Source organism: Oryctolagus cuniculus, chromosome 7 (assembly GCF_964237555.1).
Source record: "Oryctolagus cuniculus chromosome 7, mOryCun1.1, whole genome shotgun sequence".
Lineage (NCBI taxonomy): Eukaryota > Metazoa > Chordata > Mammalia > Lagomorpha > Leporidae > Oryctolagus > Oryctolagus cuniculus.
This window is the reverse complement of record NC_091438.1, coordinates 159,281,019-159,301,957: the sequence shown is the minus strand read 5'-3', so window position 1 is coordinate 159,301,957 and position 20,939 is coordinate 159,281,019. Positions and strand designations below refer to the sequence as shown.

General features: G+C 43.4%; 1 protein-coding gene across 7 annotated transcripts in view; it reads right to left on the bottom strand.

Moving 5' to 3' along the window:
- The window catches only part of RERE (arginine-glutamic acid dipeptide repeats), a 442,889-nt gene that overhangs the window by 175,116 nt on the left and 246,834 nt on the right, over positions 1 to 20,939 (bottom strand). For all 7 annotated transcript variants that reach the window (XM_070079330.1, XM_070079333.1, XM_051858113.2 and 4 more), the window contains one exon: positions 10,271 to 10,375. In XM_070079330.1, the coding sequence (XP_069935431.1) occupies positions 10,271 to 10,375 (105 nt within the window). The remainder of the gene's footprint in view (positions 1 to 10,270; positions 10,376 to 20,939) is intronic.

The following is a 20,939-nucleotide window of genomic DNA, read 5'->3' as shown; positions in this document are numbered from 1 at the left end:
TACAGGACCTGAGAGTGCAGGTTTGGAGTCAGCCGGGCTGGGGGTCCCCGCATACTTCATGTCATTAACTAACATACACATCAAGTGTCCTTTGTGTGGCAGGCAAGGGGCCAGAAGTATTTCAGATTTCTGAGTTTTTCAGAGCTTTAGTATTCGCATACACCTTACCAGGTGAGTATCCCTAATCCAAAATGCTCCGAAACCTGAAACATTTTCAGTGCCGACATGACACTCAACCTCTCTAAATTTGACTCCTTGAGGTCATAATCAGAAGTGTTAAATGATTTATCTACCAAAGCCTGGTTTTCCATCTCTGAAAACCCAGTCTGGATGCCCTGAATGCGATTTTTTTGGTTATCCTGCATGTTCACACGGTTACAGGTGGAAAAGCTTGTGCTCTGGGCTGACCTCCGAGTCTGAACGCTGGCCCCGCCCCGGCATGCTCTGCTGTGTGAGCCTGAGCAATGACCTAGGACGCTTTCTCTTCAGACACAGTGAAGGGAAACCTCAAATGCAAACAGTGAGGAGAGGAGGCAGGGGCAGCCTGGGGAATCGAAGGAGGGAGGAGAGGAAGTGTCCACGCAGTGGCAGGAGCTAAGAGGGAGAACCACAGCTCACAGGGTGTCCAGTCTAACCGGGACGCAAAGACAATGCAGAGGTCACTGTTCTGACATCAACATTATTTTACACTGAAAACTTCTGAATGGACAGCAGCTATACAAAGAGCAGAGAGGGTGAGGGCATATGTAAGGAAAAATGACATGTGCACCATTAGCAAGTCTTGGGAAATTGCCAAGTAAACATATTAAGGATAATGGAATAAGGTATCAAAACACAGTATTACAAATAAGGAAAATATAGCAGCATTCTTGTGGTGTTGAATTCAAACTGCAGCATTTCATATGAACTCATGGGCATATACACAGATACAGAAACACAGACACAAATGTGTACATCACACATGTACACATGAGATAGCCCCTGCCCCTTGACAGCAGTGACACAAAGCAATGTGCACACTGCACCAGATCTTGGTTCCTAAATGTCATTCTCTAAAATTTGGGAAAATACACAATGACAATAGAGTAAAAGCAAACAAATCAGTTGTCAGTCCACTCTGATGGAAGAATCTGAATGAAATGTGTTCCCTTATAAATTAAAAAAATAACTTCATAAACATGCAATGCTTAATTAAGTAACCACTTGGGATGCCTGCATCTCATATGGGAACGCCTGATTTGAATCCCAGCTACTGGACTTCAGAGCCAGCCTCCTTCTAAAGCACACCCCTGGAAGCAGCAGGTAATGACTGAATACCTGGTCTCTGCCACCCAGTGGAAGACCTAGATTGAGTTTCAGGTTACTGGCTTCACCAGCATGGCCCAGCCCTAGCTGGCTGGCTGGCTGGCTGGCTGTCTCTCTCTCTCTTTCTCTCTCTCTCTCTCCCCCTCTCCCCTCCCTCTCCCTCTCCATGTCTTTCTCTTAAAATGACAATAAATTTTAAAAATTTCAAAAAATTTAAAAATAAATGAACTGAAAAGTAGGTTGAGGAAGATCTCCCACGACATGTTCATTAATTTTTTTAAAAAAGATTTGTTTAGGGGCTGACACTGTTGCGCAGTGGGTTAACACCCTGGCCTGAAGCACTGCCATCCCTTTTGGGCACTGGTTCGTGTCCTGGCTGCTCCACTTCCGATCCAGCTCCCTGCTATAGCCTGGGAAAGCAGTGAAGGATGGCCTAAGTCCTTGGGCCCCTGTACCCACGTGGGAGACCTGGAAGAAGCTCCTGGCTCCTGGCTCTGGATCAGCACAGTTCTGGCCGTTGTGGCCAACTGGGGAGTGAACCATCGGATGGAAGACCTCTCTCTCTCTCTCTCTCTCTCTCAGTCTCTCCTTTCTCTGTGTAACTCTGACTTTCAAATAAATAAATAAACCTTAAAAAAAGAGATTTGTTTATTTGAAAGGCAGAGAGAGAGAGCAGGAGGGAGAGAGACAAGCTAGAGAGAGCTTCCATCTGCTGGTTCACATCCTAAACGGCTGAAACAGCAGAGGCTGGGCCAGGTCAAAGCAAGAAGCCAGGAGCTTCTTCCAGCTTGCACATAGGTAGCAGGGGCTCAAGCATTTGGGCCATCTTCTACTGCTTTCCTAGACACATCGGCAGGGAGCTGGATCAGAAGTGGAGCAGCTGGGATTTGAACCGGTGCCCATATGGAATGACAACACTACAGGAAGTGGCTGAACTCGCTGCACTACAGTCCCCCAAATTGTCATTAATTATGAAAAGAAAAAGATGAATGTGAAAATGGAAAAATCTGGCAGACACCAACTTACTAACAGCTCAAAGTGGGTGCCACCAACACGGGCCAATCAGAATTACGAGTGGCCTGAAAGGATGCAGAAAAAGGAACAAACAGCTTCTGTGTGTCTCTGTCAAAGATCCTTGTTCTACACTAATTAGCAAACATCACAACACCAACAGGAACCGCACACAAAGTCATCGGCCTCCATCAGCAGTTAACAGTCACGAAGCCAGGAAGGACTGAGAAGCTGTTCTAGCCTGAAGGTGACCAAATCTGTAATCCCGAACAGGACGTCTGCTCTGAAGGCTTTTTATTGGGGAAACTGGCAAAATCAGAGCCCAACCTGAGATTCCTGCAGTAAAATTTCAATGTTAACGATCTGATTTTGAGGGAAGCATCATGCTTATTTAAGAAAATGCTCCTCTCATAAGAAATGCACCAAGTGTTGGAGTATGACAAAGCCTCATGTTGGCAACATAGTTTCAAGTGACTCAGTTTAAAGTTCTAGCATACTTGAAACTGTTCTGCAAGGTTGAAACTGTTTCCAAACAAAATAAAATATACAAGCAAAACAAAACACCCAGAGCTGTGAATGGCACAAGGCTCTCACTACAACACAGGTACTCGCTATTCTCATCAGTGCTTGCCACTGTCAGTCTGCAGGACAAGAGAGTCCCTGCAAGTGCCTCAAGTTCATGACTGCATCTAACTGTAAACATGGTAACACTGCTTAAGCCTCAACACTGTTATAAAATCCCACCCTAGAAGGTGAATACTGGGGTGGGGGTGAGACCCCAAAGCCATCTCACAATTCTCCCTTGGATTAAGATATGGGAAGATCAGACCTGAGCCCTGGATTGCAGACGAGGGTGGGGAGAGAGTTCTAGCTACAGTGGATTATACTGTGTTTTGTATCATGAACTCCATTCATCATCACCTCCTTCTCCTAACTTGCAGAAAGTAACCCAGGAATTCAGCAGAACATGACTGCTATACAGGACATGTCCATATGCCATATAAAGCCCAATTCTGCTTCTCAACAAATTGTGTTTTCACACTGGTTATCTCATAAGCTTCAACTGAGAAATTTAGAAATGTGTTATTTCACACTAATGCCACTTATTTATTCAATAAATGTAGCCTGGGGAATAGGCATTGTGGTAAACCGGGTTAATCCACTGCTTGCAATGCCAGCATCCCATATCGGAGTTCAAGACCTGGAAGCTCCCTGCTAACATGCCTGGGAAGGCAGGAGAAGACGGTCCAAGTACTTGGGCCCCTGTTACCCATGTGGAAGTCCTGGATAGAGTTCCTGGCTCCTGGCTTCAGCTAGGCCCAAACAAAGCTGTTTCAGCCATTAGAGGAATGAACCACCAGATGGAAGGTGTGCGTGTCTGTGTGTGTGCCTGTGTGTGTGTGTGTTCTGCTCTCACTCCTGATCACTCTGCCTTTCAAATAAATAAGTACACAGATAAACAGATAAATAAATGAATCTTTAAAAAGTATATTGCTGGGTAAATTTCATTATAGTCACTGATGAAATTTATCCTACATTCTTAGCAAAGCCAGGATACTTATTTTAAAATCAATATTCCAAGCAGTGTCAAGAATTCACAAGATTCAGACCTAACTCTCGGTCAGCAGAATCAACCAGACAGCTAATAGCTGCCAGGTAGAATCATATTTACATTTTCTTTTTAATTTAATACACTATAGGACTTTAAAAAAACTCTAGTATTTTTAACATTGTCTTTAAACAAAAAATTTCAATTACTTTAGACATGCCTAAGATGTAACAAAAAAATCTGACGGTTCAAAGTTACTTGCTGAGCAGCTTTTACCATCCTGATTTTACTGCAGGGAAACAAGTCCGGAAAGCACAAGCTTCACCCACAGACACAAGGAGGAAGTGGCAACACAGGATTAGAACCCAGATGCCCAGGCAGGATCAAGCAGTCCCCAAATGGCTATGAGGCACAAGACAAATGAAAAAGAAACTGAGAACAGTAACAAGACGTGTATAACCCCGCCCCTCTGCTCAGCTCGCTTTATAATCTAAAACCAATCTACTTCAGTTCAACCAAGGATACCAGCTTTTGAGCAAATGTATCCAAGGCCATCTCATTCCTTATTCTTTAGACCTCCAAGTTGAAGTACACCAATTTATTAAGCTTCTAACCCTAACCCTTCAAACAAATGAGAACATGGTGATATATTATCCTGCATAGCATGATAACTCCAGAAGCAGTTTGGGACGAATCTTGTCCCTATGAGCTAACTTGAACACTGTGAGTGTAGAAATGTCATCAGCAATATAAACACAAAACCCAGTACCTCATGGTTCAAAGTTACACCAGAGCTACATTCAAGGCTGTCAGTCCCTTGTAGATTATCCTACATAGGCAGAAATATCTGTCCCACGCCCTGCCCCATTTTTGACCAATTAAGTTTTGCTCCTTAAATGTCATGGGTAGCGCTAATAGGATCACAATCCTTGTGCAAGACCCCTCCCTGGAGTCACAGGTTTCTTCAGAATTCAGAGTTTTTTAGATCTTGGTGTGAAACATACCATGTAGTGCATAGTACCTCCCCGCAGAGTCTGAGCAATAATCCCTATTTTATCTCATTCATATTTTCAGAATGAAATTTGTGCAAATTCACACAAAGCAAATTAGATTAAGAATATAAACAGAATCATATTACTTCAGCTCAGATTTGGCCACCAAGTAAGTTTTGGCACAAATTTAACATACAAATGTTTACATTCTCAGAACTGTCAAATTTTAGAATTGGAGACAGAGATCATGGATCTGTATTATTACAGACGTTTCAGAAATACAGATTATGTCCCCCCTTCAATTCCTGCTTTATGCTGCTCTCTCATTCTCCACTGGCTTTCTGTACGGTTTCCCTCTTGCTTCACTCCTGTCTGTGTTCTGGCTCCTCTCTCCCAGTCCTGTTTTCACAGAAAATTCATATATATATTATATGTGTGTGTGTATATAAAGATTTATACCTAATAATACCAAAGTCAACCCACGCCACTTACTGAGACATCTATCCTCTCTAGCATAGGACAATCTCAATGTGTTTCCCACTATCATACATTATTCAGTAAGTAGGAATACTCTCAGGATAAAATGTTCCAGAATCCTAGCTACAACCTGGCCCAGTCCCAGCTGTTGTGGGCATTTTGGGAATGAACCAACACATGAACATGCTTTCTCTCTGTCTCTGCCTCTCTTTCTCTGTCTTTCAAACATAAAATGAGAGTGATTTGCTTTTTAAAAGTTAAGGAACACTAGGTAGGTCCCTGTCCAAATACAACATGACAAATTACCAGGTTAGGGAAAAATAAAAAACAAAAAATTAAAAATTAAGGTAAAGATTAGAGCTTAAAAGTATTCATAGGGACCGGCACTGTGGCGCAGCGGGTTGACGCCCTGGCCTGAAGCACCAGCATCCCATATGGGTGCCGGTTCTAGTCCCGGCTGCTCCACTTCCAATCCAGCTCTCTGCTGTGTTCTGGGAAAGCAGTAGAAGATGGCCCAAGTCCTTGGACCCCTGCACCCATGTGGGAGACCTGGAAGAAGCTCCAGGCTCCTGGCTTCGGATCAGCACAGCTCCAGCCATTGCGGCCAATTGGGGAGTGAACCATCAGATGGAAGACTTTCTCTCTCTCTCTCTCTCTCTCTCTCTCTCTCTGCCTCTCTGTGTAATTCTGACTTTCAAATAAACAAACAAAGTATTCACAAAAGGGTAAGCAGTGTGGCACAGCACACTGCCTGGGAAGCCCACATTCCATATCAGAGAGCTGGAAATCGAGTTCCCTCTGCTTCTGATCCAGCTTCCTGTTAGTGCACAAGTGGTAGACAAGTGGCCACTAGGTACTCTGGACTCTGTCATTCATATGGGAAAATCAAATAGAGTTTCCGGTTCCAGGTTTCAGCCTAGCCCAGGCCTGGCTATTGTAGACATCGGGGGAGTGAACCAGCGGATGGAGTGTATCTGTCTCTCCATCTCTCAGTCTGTTGCTCTGCCTTCAAATAAATATGTAAACTTCATAAAAAGATAAAAAGGAACTATGCAAATAAATGTGAAAAATTCCAAATTCTCAATGCTCAACGTGTTAAAGAAAGTATGGAAAATTGCACATTTAAACTTGTAAGCACTTCAGAAAGTCTTCTCTGAGAAATAAAAGATCCCATCTTAACGTTAAGTTTCAACTGCTCACTTCAAGCTCCTGCATTATTCAAGGGAAGAGTAAGAGCCAGCAAAGTTTACAATCACAGAACCACTTGTCTGGGCTGGCGCAGTGGTGTAGAGGGCTAAGCCTCTGCCTGCGGCGCCAGCATCCCATATGGGCACAGGTTCAAGTCCCTGCTGCTCTTCTTCCGATCCAGCTCTCTGCTATGGCCTGGGAAGGCAGTAGAAGATGGCCCAGGTGCTTGGGCCCCTGCATCCACATGGGAGACCCAGAAGAAACTCCTGGCTCCTGCCTTCGGATCAGATCAACTCCAACCATTGTGGCTTTTGGGGAGTGAACCAGCGGATGGAAGACCTCTCTCTCTCTCTCTCTCTCTCTCTCTCTCTCTTTCTAACTCACTACCTCTCAAATAAATAAAATTAAAAAAAAAAAAAAAAGGATCACTGGTCCTCAACTTCCAACAGTCTTTCTGACACATGCATTATCTCAGAGGATCACTATCCACTTAAAACAACATTTCAACATTTCTTCTCCAAGTAAACTTACTTTTACCTAAATGACACAGGATACTGAAGAATCAGCACACAGCTGTGCAGCCCTGAATACATTTGTTAAAATGCAGGGGGGAGTACCCCAGAAACCAGCCCATGACACAGTCTCATCCTTCATAAACCTGAAACAAGGACAGAAACTGGTGTAACATCAGTAAGAGTACGCACCCTGTGCATTCTCAAACTGGGGTTGTTTGTAAACCAGGTGAAGGCTTGTAAACCATTTTCCTATCGTAGATTAAACCACACACCATCCTTTAACGATCTGAACTACACACCAATCCCTGAACCTCACAGACACAAAGGAGCACTCGGAAGACACCAGCAAGCCACGGCAACTGCCCCCCAGCTGCAGTGTTTCACAGGGACACCCGCATTTGAACCGCGAGAAGTGTGAGCTCTGCCTCAAGCTTCATTTGTAAATGACTCAAATCATTTGACACCCCAAACACACCTAAAATACACCACACACAACGTGGACATAGGATACCAGGCAGCAGCAGACAACTGACAACCGGGAATGACAAAGCACTAAAAAAAGAAAGAAAAAGAAAACAGGTGAGGGGTGATTCAGAAGATAGATTCTATAAACCTGCTGTTCACCCTCACATCTTTGTGTTTCTCTCCGTCAAAAAAGAGACCAATAATATCCTTCTCCTCCACACTTACCCAACATTAAAACAAAACAAAAACTGCTAAGAGTATTGCACTAATGACTGCCAATAATACACAATGAAAACTGACACTTCTTGTGTCTCTCACAAGAAGTTACACATAATTTTTAACAAGCTCTCAGCAAAAACGAAATATATAATTAAAACTAGTAAAAAATAAAACTGCTTGTTTGTTATGAACCAGAGAGCTGACCGTTTTAAGACAAAAGAAGGGACAAGCATTTGACCCAGTGGCTAAGATGCTGGTAAAGATACCTAAGATAAGATTCAGAGCCTGGCTCCAGCTCCTGATTCCAGCTTCCCAAACCAGTGCAGACCCCGGGAGGCAGTGATGACGGCCTAAGTGATTGAGTTTCTGGCCCCCACCTGAAAGAACTGGACTGAGTAACAGGTGCCTTCTGTCTCTGGTCCCGACCAGGGCCACTGGTGCAGAGATCTGGGGAATCAACCGGAACATGGGAGCTTTCTCTATCAGTCTCTCTCTCCCTGTTTCCCCCACCCCGCCTCGCCCTCCCTCAACTCACTGACATAATGTAACTTGGGCAATATGATAGCTATTTGTCAAGTAGTTAAATAAACATGGAATCACTGAAATAATATCGGACTCCTTTGTATCTACAAAAAAAAAAAATCTGAATTCACGCATTCCGCTTCACCTGAGCAATACAAACAAGTGGGAAGGCTGTCAAATACAGTGTAAAATGAACATTTCAAAATATAAGACACCTGTGAAACACCACTGAGCATGGATGGCATACTAAAGAAAAGCTCAAATTTCACTGTTTTCTGAAGAAAATAAGGTACTGATAGAAATAAGCAAGAAAAGAAAGAGAAAAATGCACACGATACTACTCCTAACCCTCCAGCTGCAGCCTACGCGTGGCATCTATTACAAGGAAGAGGAACAGACACACACATGTGCCCGAAAGAGCTTTGTGCAGCCTCATACAACCACCCCAAACTCACGTCCCCTTGCATCAAACTCTGATTAGTAATCTGAACACATTCTACGTGTTACACACAGTCCCTCTACGTCCTCTAGAAGAGCAGTTTTACCTGCTTTGCAAATACACAGATGTAGTTCTTTTACCAGGCTCCTGGAGCCAACCTTCTTTTATATCTTAAATCCTCACAATTTAGATAGCTCTCAGGTGTACACAGTATCTGCTAACATTAATTTTAAAGTTCCTTACTAAGACATGCAGTCATGTGAATGATCCAAGCCACATGTGCATACATACACACTTAGAGAAATGCTTCTACATTGTATATAAAATCATAGTACTTACAGAAATAAGCAAATAATTAATCAACAAACTCTATTATTTTGATCCTATTACTTTTCAGTTTAAAAAAAAAGAAAAAACAAAACAAACCTGTTTCTGGGGCAGGTGTTTCGTTAAGATAGTGCTTGGGTAACACAGCCCATAGTTCAAGGCCAGACTTTGCTTCCACTTCTGGATTCCTGCTAATGTGCACCCTGGGAAGCAGCAAGTGATGGTTCAAGCAGCTGGATCCTTGCCAACCACCTGGGAGACCCTGAATAGGTGCCTGGCTTATAGCTTCAGCCTGGCCCAGCCCCAGCTACTATGTGCATTTGGGGAGTAAACCAGCAATGAGCAATTTCAGTCTCTCAAAATGAATTTTTTAATGTTGAAGAAAGAAAACTCCTGAACTATTCTCAGGAATAGCCACAGGGGTGGGCATTTAGTGCAACAGTTAAGAGGATGCCTGAGGGGCCCACATCCCACACGTCTAAGCGCCAGGGCTGGAGTCCTGACTCCACTGTTGATTCCAGCTTCCTCTGAGTGTACACCACAGGAGGCAGATGATGGCTCAAAGGACCTGCGTTCTTGCCATCCACATGGAAGACCTGATTTGAGTTCTGGGCTCCTGGCTTCAGCCTGGCCCAGTCCCAGATGTTGCAGACATCTGGGGTATGAGCCAGTGGATGAAGGGATTCTGTGTGTCTGTCTCTCAAATAAAATAAAAATAAAAAATTTTAAAGTAGTAATAATTATTTTCTCACATGGATTTGCCAAGATAGTTGATAACTGGGTGTGTCCACCTTAAGCTAGAAGTCTTACTGAAGATATTTCCGAGAGTATTCCTGTGGGTTTTTCACCAAGAATCAACAACAACAACAAAAGAGTAAAATACAATCTCCCCAAAATGATCTAGTATTTTTCAACATGGAGTCATGGAAGGCATCACAGAATGTGGATCAAGGAAGATCTATAAATCTTTAAAGTTCAAGGCACACAGCATCTAAAATCATCTGCTTATCCACCCTATAGAAACACAAACTGTCTCACTTTTCATTTCCTTAAGAAAAGTAAAGTGCAAACAGTAAGCTGCTTTCTTCAGCTGCCTGTGGTTTTAGTTACAACTCCATCTAGAGAGGCAGCGATAGGATTTGAGCCTTCATTCTAGTCCATGCCCAAACATGTAAACCTGTGAGCACAGATGCACCCACCATCCAGACATGTGCGAACAGGAAGAACGTTCTCGCCTCGTGGGCATGAGTGACTCACTTACCTTGTCTCAGGGTTGTAACCTAAGATGTAGAAGAATGAATCCACTCGGGCTTTAAACTCTCTCGCAGCAAATATGTCAGAAAAGTGGGAGATGTTACACTTCCCTCTGGAAAAACAACAACAACAGCAAAAGTACATTAGCAATACTCTTAACTGCTTTGTAAAACAAAATATTATTAGAGGGGTAGGGGTGGTAGGGGCTCTAAACTAAATCCATGGAACACGTAGAATCCGCAAATTCCAAACAACAGAGAACACAAAGAAGGAAATAATAAAGTAAAAAACTAATGAGAAAAATATTAGACTTAGAGAATCAAATTCTGCTATTTTTTTTTTAATTCTAACATACCATTTAAAAAGTATACTAACCAACTAGACTGTACTCCAGGAATGAAAGGTGCTGTTAGTATCATATACTGTATTAAAAAATCCAGTGGAGGAAATTATATTGTTATCTCCAAAGCTGTGATTATGATTTGAGTGTCCTATGTAAAGGGAGCATGTGGGAGACTGCTCCACTGGACTGGGGCCTAGAGAAGGGTGTCTACTGTTTCCACTGCTTTCCACATTCTACCAGAGATGTAATGCAGTAGAAGCACAAGAAAAGGTTAAAAAAGTATAAACCCTTATTTCTTTGCAAATCAAAGCATCCCTATAAAGCTGTGTCAGACAACAACAGAACTGGCTCAGTAACAGGATACACAGACAGCATGCAGAAAGCAACGCCTTTCACGCACACAGACGGCAGGGACGGAGTACACCTCAGCAGAACACGCCCCCCGCCGCAGCTTCACAGGCATTCCCGAGATGATGGGCCTGTTTCTTCTGCTTTTAGCTTCCCCTGAACTGACACATTTAACGATATTTTGAAAATTTTTTTTTTACATTGTCCTGACGTCGCGCGTTTGAGTGCTCTGGTGGGAGGCCAGGGATGCCGCTAAATCCCCTGCGCTACAGAGGGAGACGACTCCGCAGCACCAAATGGAGCGAGGCTGAGACTGGCGAGCCCTGCCTGATTGCCAGGGTCTGTCTGGAATTGTGGGTTTGTGAGGATTTCTGTACATAAATTAGTTACTGCAGTTTAAGGGTAAGATAACAAACAACAATAAAAGAATCAACTAACTTTATCAGTGGACAACAGCACTGAGTAGCATACAGAGTTTCACAGACTGTCTATTTGATTATCTTATATCTTCATATTAGAAAAAAGATAGAGGTAGTTTTATTATCCTTTTTTAACTGATAAAGGAATTCATTACTCCTGAGTTTGGAAGAAGAAATCACCTCAGATGAACGAGTATTCAGCTTCAGAATGAACTTATCTATAAAGTAATCTCACCTGCTTTTTCTTTCCAGGCGCCTACCGTATTTCTAGTTAAATACTGGAAGGGTAGGTACTGGGTCTAGAAAGTAGATGCCTAGTCTGTACAAAGGCCCTTCAAAATGTTTGTGGAAAATGAAAGTAAAAGCAAAGTTCATTTTGGTGCAAAAAAATTTTTAATCCATGCAGGTTTTTCATAATATGCATTTTCCATGAACATTTTGAACAATTCTTGTACACATGAATTTCAAAACAGGATTTAGTTACCTAACTATAGTAGGTGTATTATATGCTTCAAATAGAACTTTCTATGATGACATAATATTTTTAATTAAAAAATTTAGTGAGGTAGAGACAGAGGATGAGCTCTCAATACTGACTCCCCAGACACTCACAACAGCCAGGACTGAAAGCAGGGACTCATTTCAGGTCTGCTGCTACGTGTGTAAGGGGCAGGTAAGAGATCCAGGCACTTCAGCCACCACTGCTGCCACCCGGTTTGGTTCTTGTCCAGGATGCTCCACTTCTGACCCAGCTCCCTGCTGATATGTCTGGGAAAGCAGCAGGAGATGGCCCAAGTACCCCCCCAGCGCCGAGTGTTGAAACTTGGTACTCTGATACGGAACGTGGGTATCTTAACTACTAGGCTGAAAGTCCACTCTTACAATGACATTATATACCAGTGCTGTTCATTATAGTTGTCACTAACCACATGTGGCTATTTAAGTTTACTGTAATTAAGATTAAATCAAATCCAAAATTTAATTATTCTCAGTTGTATCAGTCACATTTCAGGTGCTCAATAACCCTGAATTCTGTTCTAATCTGTAGTTCCCAGAGTTCCTCCCTCCCTCCCTCTCTTTTTTTTTTTTTTTTTTGCCAAAATATTAATTGGTCTTTATTTTTTTTGTTCTATCTTTTTTTTTATCTTTTATTTAATGAATATAAATTTCCAAAGTACGACTCATGGGTTACAATGGCTTCCCCCCCCATACCGTCCCTCCCACCCACAACCCTCCCCTTTCCCACTCCCTCTCCCCTTCCATTCACATCAAGATTCATTTTCGATTATCTTAATATACAGAAGATCAGCTTAGTATACCTTAAGTAAGGATTTCAACAGTTTGCTCCCACACAGAAACATAAAGTGAAAAATAATAGATGATTTTTTTTTTAAATGATGATGAAATCAGATCAGACCTATTGTCATGTTTAATCCCAGTGAGAGTCAAGTTGGGAATTGATAATTTCCTTTTTTTTTTTTTTTTTTTTTACAGAAGATCAGTTTAGTGTACATTAAGTAAAGATTTCAATCGTTTGCACCCCCATAGAAACACAAAGTGAAATATACTGTTTGAGTACTCGTTATAGCATTAAGCCTCAGTGTACAGCACATTAAGGACAGAGATCCTACATGAGGAGTAAGTGCACAGTGACTCCTGTTGTTGACTTTACAAATTGACACTCCTGTTTATGGCATCAGTAATCTCCCTATGCACCAGTCATGAGTTTCCAAGGCTATGGAAGCCCCTTGAGTTCTCCGACTCTTATCTTGTTTAGACACGGTCATAGTCAAAGTGGAGGTTCTCTCCTCCCTTCAGAGAAAGGCACCTCCCTCTTTGAAGACCTGTTCTTTCCACTGGGATCTCACTCACAGAGATCTTTTTGCCAGAGTGTCTTGGCTTTCCATGCCTGAAATACTCTCATGGGCTTTTCAGCCAGATCCGAGTGCCTTTAGGGCTGATTCTGAGGCCAGAGTGCTATTTAGGACATCCGCCATTCTATGAGTCTGCTGAGTATCTTTCTTTTGAAAGACTAACAGGGAGAAAGAATGAGAAGCACAGTTCTTCGATCCACTGGTTCACTCTCCTGAGGGCCACAATGGCCAGCTGAATTCTTTGGTTGTCTGACATAGCTTTATAGGGATGCGAGTATTTGCAAAGAAACAAGGTTTTACACTTTTTAACCTTTCTTACACTTCTAACTGCACTGTACCTCTGGTAAAATGTGGAAAGCAGTAGAAATAGTAGATATCCTTGTCTAGTTCCCAATCCAGTGGAAAAGTCTCTCATATGTTCCCTTTACATTAATACTATCTTTAAGGACAATCAAATCATAACCACACCTTTAGAGATGATAATTCCTGCCTTGGATTTATTAGTGTGGTATATGATACTAATCGCACCTGCAATACTAAACCAACCTTTCATTCCTGGAATGCAGTCTAGTTGGTCAGTATACTTTCTAAATGATATCTCAGAATTAAAAAAACAAAAATAAAAACAAGGACCAGCACTGTGGCATACTAGGTTAAGTCTCCCCCTGCGGCACCGGCACCCATTCAGACACCAGCTAAGAGTCCCGGCTGCTCCTCTTCCGATCCAGCTCCTCGCTGATGTGCTTGAGAAAGCAATGGAAGAGGGACCTGGGAGCCGGTACCCATATGGGAGACCAGGAAGAAGCGCCCAGCTCCTGTCTTTGCATTGGCCCAGCTCTAGCTGGGGAGTGAACCAGAGGATGGAAGACCTCTCTTCGCTTTCTGTCTGTCTCTCTCTGTGTCTGTGTGTGTGTGTCTCTCTCTCTGTAACTCTGTCTCTCACATAAATAAAAATAAATCTTAAAAAAAAAACCCAGAATTTGACTCTCTAAATCTAATGTTTTGCTCATTAATTTCTACTATTTTATTTCTTTTTGTATTTTCCATTGTCCTGTTATTCACAGTAGCTTTATTCATAATAGTTTACAAACAACCCAAACATCTACCAACAGGTAAATGAATAAGCAAATGGTATATCTGTAGCCTGAAATACTACACAATTCAAAGAACCCCGATACATAGAATATCATGAACAAATCTCAAAAATCGTGTCAAAGTGGCTAGATAAGAAGTACATACTGCAAAATTCCATTTATAGGAATTTCTAGAAAAAATAATTGAAAAATAATTTACAGTGAGAAGAACCAAAACAGTGATTGCTTTTAGGTGGGAGGTTCTAAAAGGAACATGTCTTTTGAGAATATATTTATTGGGGCCAATGCCGCGGCATAGTGGGCAAAGCCGCCGCCTGCAGTGCACCAGTTCAAGTCCCGGCTGCTCCACTTCCAATCCGGCTCTCTGCTATGGGCTGGGAAAGCAGTAGAAGATGGAGCAAGTCCTTGGGTCCCTGCACCCACGTGGGAGATCCAGAAGAAGCTCCTGGCTCCCTCCTGGCTTCAGATCGGCTCAGCTCCAGCCATTGCAGCCATCTGAGGAGTAAACCAGCAGATGGGAGACTTTCTCTCTCTCTCTCTCTCCCTCTCCCTCTCTGTAACCCTGCCTTTCAAGTAAAATAAGTAAACTTTTAAAGATTTATTCATTTGTTTGAAAGTCAGAGTTACACACACAGAGAAAGAGAGGCAGAAAGGGAGAGGGAGCGGGAAAGACAGAGAGAGACAGACAGACAGACAGGTCTTCCATCCACTGGTTCACTTTCTAATTGGCTGCAATGGCTAGAGCTGAGCCAATCCGAAGCCAGGAGCCAGGAGCTTCTTCTGGGTCTCCCATGTGGGTGCAGGAGCCCAAGGACTTGGGCCATCTTCCACTGCTTTCCCAGGCCATAGCAGAGAGCTGGATCAAAAGTGGAGCAGGTGGGACTCAAACTGGTGCCCATAGGTGATGCCAGCACTGCAGGCGGTGGCTTTACCTGCTATGCCACCGGGCAGGCCCCAAAATAAATAAATCTTAAAAAAAAAGAAGAACGTATTTATTTATGTATTTATCTGAGAGAGAAAGAGCACTTTAACCTGCTGGTTCACTCCCCAGATATCCGCAACAGCCCTGGGCTGAGCTGGGAGCCAAAGCTGGGAGCCAGGGACTCTCTCTGGGTCTCCAACATGGGTGGCAGGAATCTAAGTACTTGAGCCATCACTGCTGCCTCCCTGTGTGCATCAGCAGGAAGCTGGAATGGGGAGCAGAGTGGGGACTCAAACCCAAGCACCGAATACGGAACAGGCACCCCAAGCAGCGTCAGGCCAAATGCTGCTCCAGGACAGCAGAGTATCCGAGGGAACTTTGTGGGACGCAGGAAAATGAGGCCTTGTTTAAGGTCAAATTTAGGAAAAGACACACTTAAAATCTGCACTTTCTATTTTTTAGAAGTGGGGAGCAGGGAGGTAAAACAACAAGAACCATTAGCATGGAGATGTGGCTGTTTAAAGCTGCTGGTCCTGCCGCAAGGCCTGGGAAGAGAAAAACTGAAGACAGGATGGGTTGGGCTCGTGCTGTGGCAGGCCAGGTAAAACCACCAACTTCATGGGCACCAATTCATGTCCCAGATGCTCTACCTCCGATCCAGCTCCCTGCTAACAGCCTTGGGAAAGCAGCAAAAGATGACCAAGGGAGTGGGCCCCTGCCACACACTCGGAGACCCGGGAAGAAGCTCCTGGCTCCTGTCTTCCGACTGGTTCAGCCCCGGCTGCTGCAGCCATCTAGGAAGTAAACCAGAGGATACAGTATCTCTCTGTGTATAACTCTCTCTCTCTCTCTCTCTTTTTTTTTTTTTTTTTTTTTTTTTTTTTTTTTTTTGACACGCAGAGTTAGACAGTGAGAGAGAGGAGAGACAGAGAAAGGTCTTCCTTTTCCGTTGGTTCACCCCCCAATGGCTGCCACGGCTGGCACGCTGCGCCGATCTGAAGCCAGGAGCCAGGTGCTTCCTCCTGGTCTCCCACACAGGTGCAGGGCCCAAGGACTTGGGCCACAGCAGAGCTGGACTGGTCCCGGGCCACAGCAGAGAGCTGGACTGGAAGACGAGCAACCTGGACAGAATCTGGTGCCCCGACCGGGACTAGAACCCAGGAAGCAGGCGCTGCAAGCGGAGGATTAGCCAAGTGAGCCGCGGAGCCGGCCATGTGTATAACTCTTTCAAATAAATCTCTAAACACAAAACAGGTGCTGGCATTGTGGCATAGCAGGTAAAGCTCCTATCTGCAATGTAGGCATCCTATATGGCCGCCAATTCAAGTCCCAGCTACTCCACTTCTGATCCAGCTCCCTCTAATGGCCTAGGAAAAGCAGTGGAGGATTGTCCAATTATTTGGGCCCTTGCCACCCACATGCAAAACCGGATTAAAGCTCTTGGCTCCTGGCTTCAGCCTGGGCCTGCCCTGGCCATTGAGGCCACTGGAGAGTAAACCAGCAAATTGGAGATTCTCCCTCTCTCTTTACCTCTCTGTAACTCTGACTTTCAAATAAATAAATCTGAGGAGAGGGGAGAGGGTGGAGAGTGGAGGGGAGAGGGGAGAGAGGAGAGGGGAGTGAGAGGAGAGAGCGGAGGGGAGGGGAAGGGAGGGGAGAGGAGGGGGGGAGGGGGAGGGGGAGAGGACAGGACAGGACAGGACAGGACAAGACAGATGAGATGGACTAAAGCAGGGAAGCCCATAGCACTGGGCTCTCTCTGGCCAGCACAACTGGGAAACACTGTTCATGTAATACTGTGTGCATTTATAGGGAACTTCAGTGTTTTTACCATAGCCCTCTCTTCAACATGCTCCTTCTCAAAATCAAGACATTATCTGGCACTTTTTGTAGAATGGATGAGGAAAGACTACTGTAAAATCGCCATCAGTTCCATTGTGCAGAAACACCTGGTTTCGGAGCGTTCTGGCACCTTGTATGCTCCAGGTCTAAAGAAATGCTTCAGTGTCGACAGAAGCAGACTGAAGGCAGGGAAGCCCCTCATCTCAGGGTCCTTTTGATTTCCAGCAGACACTTCTGGGAAAAGACTCAGAGTAACCCCCCAGTGACCCAGTCAAGGCTGAACCACTAGATGGAAGGCACTGGTATCAGTGTCTGTCTCTCTCTCTCTCTCTCTCTACCTTTTAAGTAGGTGAAAAATTCACATTTTTAAAATATATTATTTCTGATCTAATAATAGGGGAAAAGGATGTGAGAGAGTCACTATCTTGTCTACTGTAAGCCATTTGATTGTTGACAAATGGGGATTTTTAAAAATTTTTCTGGGGCAGGCATTGTGCAGTGGGTTGAGTCGCCACGTGGGATGCCCACGGAGTTCTGGCTACTCACTGCTTCCAATACAACCACCTGCTAACGCACCTGGGAGGCAGTGGAAGACAGACCAAGTATTTGGGACCCAGACGGAATGCCAGACTCTTGGCTCCAGCCTGGTCCAGGGAGTGAAACCACCAGATGTAAGATCTCATTCTCTCCCTCTCTCCCTGTCATGATGCCTTTCAAACAAATAAATGAATCGTTAAAAAAGATGGGGGCTGGTGTTGCATCACAGGTAGTTAAGCTGCCAACTGAAACACTGGCTCCCAATGTGAGTACCTGTTCAAGTCCTGGCTACTCCACTTCAAATTTAGCTAAAACACCTGGGAAAACAGAGGAAGATGGCCAAGTGCTTGGGCCCCTACCACCCAATGTGGGAGACCCAGATGTAGTTCTAGGCTCCTGGTTTCAGTCTGGTCCAGCCCTGGCTGTTGCAGCCATTTGGGGAGTGAACCAGTGGATGAAAGATTCTTCTCTCTCCATCTCTCCTTTTCTCTCTTTCTCTCTCTCCCTCCATAACTCTGCCAGTCAAATAAATGAATAAACCCTTAAAAATTAAAATCAAAAATAATTTTTTAAGGGCCAAAATTGTGGTGTAATGGATTAAGCTGCTGCCTGCAATGCCAGAATCCCATATGGGCGCTGGTTCAAGTCCCAGCTGCTCCATTTAAAATCCAATTCCCAGCTAATGCACCTGGGAAAGTAGCAGAAAATGGCCAGCAAATGGCACCAATGTGGGAGACCCAGATGGCTCCTGGCTTCAGCCTGGCCCAGCCCTGGCAGTTGAGGCTGTTTGGGGAGTCAACCAGCAGACAGAAGATCTCTTCCTCTCTTTCCCTGTAACTCTGCCTTTCAAGTAAATAAAATAAATCTTAATATATAATAATAATGTTTTGAATTTATGTTCTTCTATTTCTGTCACTTTCCAGGGATTTATCTGACCTTTCACCACTGGGATAAAGAGACCTGTCAGTAATACTAGGACAACAGGGTAGAGTTCTTTAACTACAGTGTAGGAAAGACTTTTTAACTATGACTCAAAATTCAAAAGCAATAAAAGTTAGATAAATTTAACTAGATAAAAGTGGGTTTTGCATAACAAACACTATGAACATAAATAGAAGAAAATTGACAAATGTGGGAGAAAACATTTGTAATATATACACAATGTATACTAGACATATAAAGAAAACTTTTTAAAAGTGAAAGACAAAAACCATTAGAAAAGACATGACGAGACCATTTACAAAAAAATAAAAATAAAAAAGACAAAAATATCATTGAGGCATGTGAAGATTGTGCAAATTTACTATTAACAAAATGAAGGAAAACAACTATGAGATAACATTTCCCAACTATCAGTTAGCAAAATTTTTAGAAATAAGATAGAGTATCCAGACTACTGGAGGGAATACAGACCAGCACAGGCCTCCTGGAGGGAGACATGGTAACACACCCCATACTCATGTACCTCTCATCAGGGCCATCCCACACCATAAAGCCATCCTGAAGGTACACAGTAAGAAAACACACACACATTCATGACAGCATCATTTACAACTGCAAAATTCTAAATGCCCAAATACAAGAGAGCCATTAAATACACACAGCCCATTCACACAGAAGTTCTACAGGGCTGTAAAAGAGAACAAGAACAAGCTGTCTACTGACCTACAGCTCCTCTGACATACTGTCAAGTGAAAAATGCGGAGCTCAAAATATACCTACGTATTTTATTTTACCAGGTCAAGAAAGGGTTAAAAGAAAATAGACATATTTGTTCATTTACAAAAAGAATGCAAAAGGAAAAACCATCACAGCTGCCTAGTAACCTTTTAAAATGTCGCGGTCATGAGAGACGAGAAAGACTGGGAAGCCATCACATATCACAAGAGACCAAGGAGAAGCAACTAACTGCTTTGTGGGATGGCAGACAGGACTCCAGAGCCAAGACACTGCTGAGGTCAAAGGGAACCCTCTCCATGGTCTTCTAGCAACACCGATTTCCTGGTTCTGATCACTGTGTTACAGAAAATGTTCCCACTCTGGGAGGCTGAGGGAGGACGTGGAAACTTTCCTTTACGTCTAAAAGCAGCTCCAACCTTTTAAAAACGAAGACTGGGAAGTGTGAGTGTTCAGGGTCAGAGAGAATCTTAGTTTTCCTGGGTTCTCCCAGCACCTGTTTTGGTACAAAGTCCTTAATCTACTAGATCAGCAAAGCGCTACCTGATGGATGAACGCATGAACAAACCAACTATGGCATCTAATGAAACATTAAACACAAACAGATAAAACAGGAGAAATGCTGTAAGTGAAAGAAAATGTACATTAGGCCAGAAAATAAATCTTAAGCAAAATTCAGAGCTCTGAAACACCATGAAACTAAAGGACTAGTTTTTATTTTTTTAATGCAAAGGAACAGTTAGGCCATTGTCCACAGATGTAATTAATCTTTTTCAATTCCTAAACATACCCACATATTATTCTAGCTGCCTATAATAAAGTGAGGAGATAAATCAGAATGAAAAGAAAGTGACCATAAGACCAAAAAGTATGGTGTAGGGCTTCTTGGCTTTGGACATCCATAAAATTCATCCTGAAAAGTTTTCCCAGGTGACTACTTGAACTAGGCAGTGAATAACCAGAGAGGTGGGAACACACCTCAAGTCAATGAGACACACAGGGCCTTCTGAAATGCCCCTGAGAACACCCTGTTACAGGAGTGAAGCGGAGGGCACGCCTCCTGTCACAGCCCCTGGATCATCAATAAAACATTATCCTCAGGTGGAGGAAAGCGACAGAGCAAACAAACATATGGCAAGCTCCCTCTAAGGGCACCCCAAGATGGCTCCCCTCCCCTCCAATCAGCCTGGCCAGCAGCCCTCAGAGAAATAAAGCAAGTAGGTGTGAAGAAACCATACCATTAGTGATGCAGGGCCAAATTACACTTAATTTCACATTTTCTTTTCTTCCCCTTAGATGCTACAGAACCCAACTGAGAATCACAGAGCAGCATGAAAAAGAGCCGGGGGCATCTCCCAGGGCTCTCCTGCCCTGAACACACTGGTGGAAGAGAATCCAAAGGCTCATGAACTTGACACTGATTACAAAACTATGTTGCAGGGCCAAGAGTCAAACTCAATTTCAGTTTGGTACTTTTTTCTATTTTTCAACAATATCAGCCAAAAATACTTACCTGAGAACAAGGAGAATTCAAAAAATACTCAAGATTCTAACATTAATATTTATGGTGGTTATTAAAAAGCATAGTGAAACAGAGACAATAAACAGTTGTAGAAAGAT